A 4402-nucleotide genomic window follows, 5' to 3' on the forward strand; every position below is an offset into this window, starting at 1 on the left:
TCCCAGCGCAGATCTGAAATGTTAGGGTCCTTGGCCCTGCCTCCTGCCAAGTGTTCTGCCCAACACTTTGGAATGTGAACTTGCTTGAGCTAGTACTTAGTTAGCATAATTTCACTGGTGGCTCGTCTGTCTAAGGTAGTTAGGGGATATTAAAATAGTCTAACAATAAAATCGCAACCAGTCAACCGTACAGCCACCTTCCAAGGGGGAGGAGAACAGCTCCTTATCCCAAGGGCCTGAGAAAGATCAGTTTACAGGCTCCAGTCCTGCCTAGGATCCTTCCTCCGTCCTCCATCTTGCCACAGCCACAGGCCTCTGTGACTATCATTTCACATCAGCCCACAGCCAAGACTGCTTCTGCCATGAACCACGATGTGCCCGAGTCTTCCCCTGCCCTGGCTTCTGATTGGGAGTCTGGCCGCTGGATAGTGACCTCCACGACCCTCGCTCTGGAACAACCTGTTTATACAATTCTTTCTGAAGCCTAAAGTGCCTGCAAGAGGGGTGTGAGGAAACATAAAAGACTGGGCACTATCATCCCCAGGAACCGGCGACAGAGACCAATAGCAACAGAAGTCCATAGCATCAGAAGCCAATAGCATTCCAGCTGAACTGGCATCTGCCCATGTGTCCCTTCCCAACAGGCTGTTTGCTGCCATGAAGGATCTTCTTCAGTACGCTGCCTGCTTCTTGGCCATATTCTCCACTGGGTTTTTGATCGTGGCCACCTGGACGGACTGTTGGATGGTGAACGCTGATGACTCCCTGGAGGTAAGAGGCCAGCAACCTCAATTTTGCTGTCAGATTTACAGCCAAACACAGATGCCAGTCCTGCAGGGTAATAGCAGCAAAGATAGTCAGCAAAGGAGTAAACTGATTCTTTTTTTTTGGTGATCAATAAATTTTATTAAGAGGCTGAACAGTCATCCAGGATCATTTGGGCCAAGACCTACAACATTTCTGCTTTCCACGATCACAGAAACACTATTAGCCTTAACACACATGTAGCTTTCTTTCTAGAGACTTCAGATCTAGTTCTGGTGCTAGGAATGGAACGTAGGACCTAGTGTGTATCAGGAAAGCACACCACCACTAAGCTACACACATAAACTGATTCTTAATGAATCTTAACACTGTTAGCTTATTTAACCCTGACACTGACCTATGAAGTAAGTACTGTTGTCCCATTTCACAGATGGGGTCATTAAATTATCTATTTTTCTAAGGTTACATTTTCAAAAGTATAATTACACAATGCCTGCCACAGAATGCTCCAGGAGTTCACCACTTCCCATTCTACATATCAAGCAGACTGTTGGTAGCGTCACAACCTTTCTTTCTAAGGTAAATGTGTTCACCTTGCTGGCAGAATCCAAAGTTCTGTGAGAGACATTTTAAAGCTAATGTTGTTGAGCAAGTAGACTCTGTGAAAGCCATTCTAAAAGACAGCGAATAATCCCAGACCTTTGGGAAAGTATAGAGAACCTAAACTGGCTGGTGCAGCATCAGGCATGTGTGACTTTAAACAGTAGAAAACAGGTCAAAAGTCTTCCAAGATCACCTCAGAGCTCCGGAACAGGCGTGGACTTAAGCACTCCACTCTTAACAACTGGTTACACAGCAGGACTCCTGCTTATGAGGGAGGTGACTGGGTAAACTTGCACTTGAGAATTGAATACGAGTCAATGAAAAAAATGTAAAAGGTGAAGTTCACAATCTTTTGCTGTGGTAACAGTAGGGATAGGAGTGAGGCAAAGCTGAACAAGATTCAAATCCTTAGACTTACCTGGTGCTCCTAAGCAAGGCTGAGAAAAATGCAGTTCAGGTAAACTTCATGAAGCGAGCAACTCAAATGAGTCGAGGCAATACCATCTCTTTTCTGTATAGCTTGAGCAAAAGGTCTACTCAGAGCAATACTGTAGGACCTATGAACATTAAAGAAGACCTGGAGGTGAGGGAAGCTTTCTATCTTTATTATAACTCTGTTTACAAACTTGCAAGTTGTAATAGAACTGTAACTCACAATTTTTGTATTTTGTTCTGGAATCTTTTCCTGTGCACGCACACACACACACACACACACACACACACTTAAATTTCCTCTGATTCCTACATGACATTTTAAGGGCAATGGAGTTATAAATGCCTTTATAATGTTGAGAATTTATATTTCTAAAAACTGATATAGAATGGAAATCCTCTCGAGTATCTGTTTTGAAGTGAGTCTAAGAATGGGACTCATCTGAGCAGTAATGCATATATACACGCATATATGTGTGTGTGTGTGTGTGTGTGTGTGTGTGTGTGTGTGTGTGTGTGTGTGTGTGTGTGTGTGTGTGTGTGTATGCATGCCCCTTGGGCAGTGCTTAGTGAAAAGTGTGGCTCAAACTCTGTGAAGCCATTAGTTTCTCATTATCCAGGCTGCCAGTCATAAGTGATCAATAGAAAATAATGTTGCACTTGAGCACACTTTAAATTGAGTCTTTAAAAAAAAATGTCTTTTAAAAATATATAAAACCCCATCCAAAGTCATTGGTTAAATATTTTCTAAAGCAGCTTGAAAGTCTTCTTGCTTCGAGTGAGAGTTGTTAAAGTTCTCAGTTAAGAAAGAGTGTTAAGAAGAGTCGGGTTTGCTGAGGGCACAGGAACCTCAGCATGAAGCACCATGTTCCTTTCACTTTAGTTTCTCAATCAATTCGCCTTCCAAACAGTACAAGAAAATCACTTGTTTAAATGAATGAAATGAATACTAGAAAGTATTCACTTTAAATAAATCTTTCCTAACTTTCACACAGGTTGATATTTTCTTTTTCAATTTTCTTTGTTTGGTTGGTTGTTCTCAATACATCCCCACTGCAGTTTCCTTCTCTTTGTTCCTCCCAGTCCCCTACACCCTGTCCCCTAGATCCACTGGTCCACTGCCACCCTTCAGAAAAGAGCAGGCCCCCTAGATAAATCAACTGAATACAGCAAAAAATGATGCAATGAGACTAGGCACAAAAGCTCATATTAAGGCTGGATGAGGCAATCCAGATAAGAGAGAAAGAGTCACATACACCCTCACTTCCACTGCTGGGAGTCTCAAAAAGTCACCAAGGTCACCAACCCCAGCCTGCATGCAGAAGACCTAGGTCATGCCCATGCAGGCTCTGTGATTGTTGCTTCAGTCTCTGTGCCGATTCAGTAGCCTATGATCCCTACTGAGTTGATTCTAAGGGCCTTGTTCTTCTCCTGTTCTCAAGCTCTCTGGCTCCTACAATCTTCCTCTCCTTCAGGGGTTCCCTGAGCTCCAAGTGGAGAGAATCAATAAAGATCTCCAATTTGCATGCTCTCTCTTTGCCTAATGTTTGGCCGTGGGTCTCCACATCCGAAATGCTTTTTCTATTTCATCTCAGGGAAATGTGTTCTTCAAAGAGCCTGCTTGTGGAAACTATCATGTAAGCATGAACCCCCTCCTGCCACTTCTCTTTGAACAATCTCTCTGTTTTAAAGGGACATCATTCTTTTATAATAATTTCTTTAATTAGGATAAAATTTATTGTTTTGTGCAAAAGGCTGAAGGTGCTCATAATCATTGGCCCATTTAAGCTATTCTCTCTCTTTTGTGTGTCACCCCTGGTTTACGTTAGCATTTCACTTTCTTTAAGCAATTGTTGGGGAAAAAAAAGTAAATGCAATAAAAATATGTAAATAAAAACACTGCAAGAGGCAGAAGTATTCTGGCTCACAGTTCTGTTAATATAGCATATAGGTTGGGAAATTGTTTCTTTGGTTGAGTTCCACTTGGCAAATACATAAAATGTAGTTCATGAAGAAGCACTGTGCATACAGTACTAAAAGAGGCAAGGATAAAGAAGGAATGCATCTTGCCTTTCAGGAAGAGACATTGAGTGCATAAAAAATGAGCATGAACTATAACAAATGATGCAGATCAGTTCATATTTGAGGAGAAAATGAGCAGAATACCATTGGAGCAGAGATGATAAAGCTGTCATTCTCCATTAGGCGTATTGAAATAGGTCTCATCAAAGAAAGGGCTTTCAAGCTAAGCCTCTAAATGATGCAATTTCAAAGGGTAGAAATGGCACCAGAGACTTTGGATGAAAAGACACTATGGCAAAAAAAAAAATAGAGAATGAGTTTCCTGGGTTGTAAAAGGATATAACTCAAAGCAAGAGGCGTGAAGAATTCAGATATTCTAGCATTTCACTTTCTTTGAACAATTGTTGGGGAAAAGTAACTGCAATAAAGTTATGTAAATAAAACATTCTTAGGTTTTACTTCTGTACACCTGCCTTGAAGAGTGACATTCTTTGCATTTGGTATGGGCATTTAAAAAGGAAGGAGGGAAGGAAGGAAGGAAGGAAGGAAGGAAGGAAGGAAGGAAGGAAGGAAGGAAGGA

General features: G+C 41.7%; 1 protein-coding gene across 1 annotated transcript in view; it reads left to right on the plus strand.

Moving 5' to 3' along the window:
* The first annotated feature begins 269 nt into the window (after positions 1 to 269).
* The window catches only part of Cldn16 (claudin 16), a 21559-nt gene continuing 17426 nt past the window's right edge, over positions 270 to 4402 (plus strand). Inside the window, exon 1 of the mRNA XM_021185449.2 lies at positions 270 to 771. Coding sequence (XP_021041108.1) covers positions 658 to 771 — 114 coding nt within the window. The 5' untranslated portion in view covers positions 270 to 657. The remainder of the gene's footprint in view (positions 772 to 4402) is intronic.

Source organism: Mus caroli, chromosome 16 (genome assembly GCF_900094665.2).
Source record: "Mus caroli chromosome 16, CAROLI_EIJ_v1.1, whole genome shotgun sequence".
NCBI classification, from domain to species: domain Eukaryota; kingdom Metazoa; phylum Chordata; class Mammalia; order Rodentia; family Muridae; genus Mus; species Mus caroli.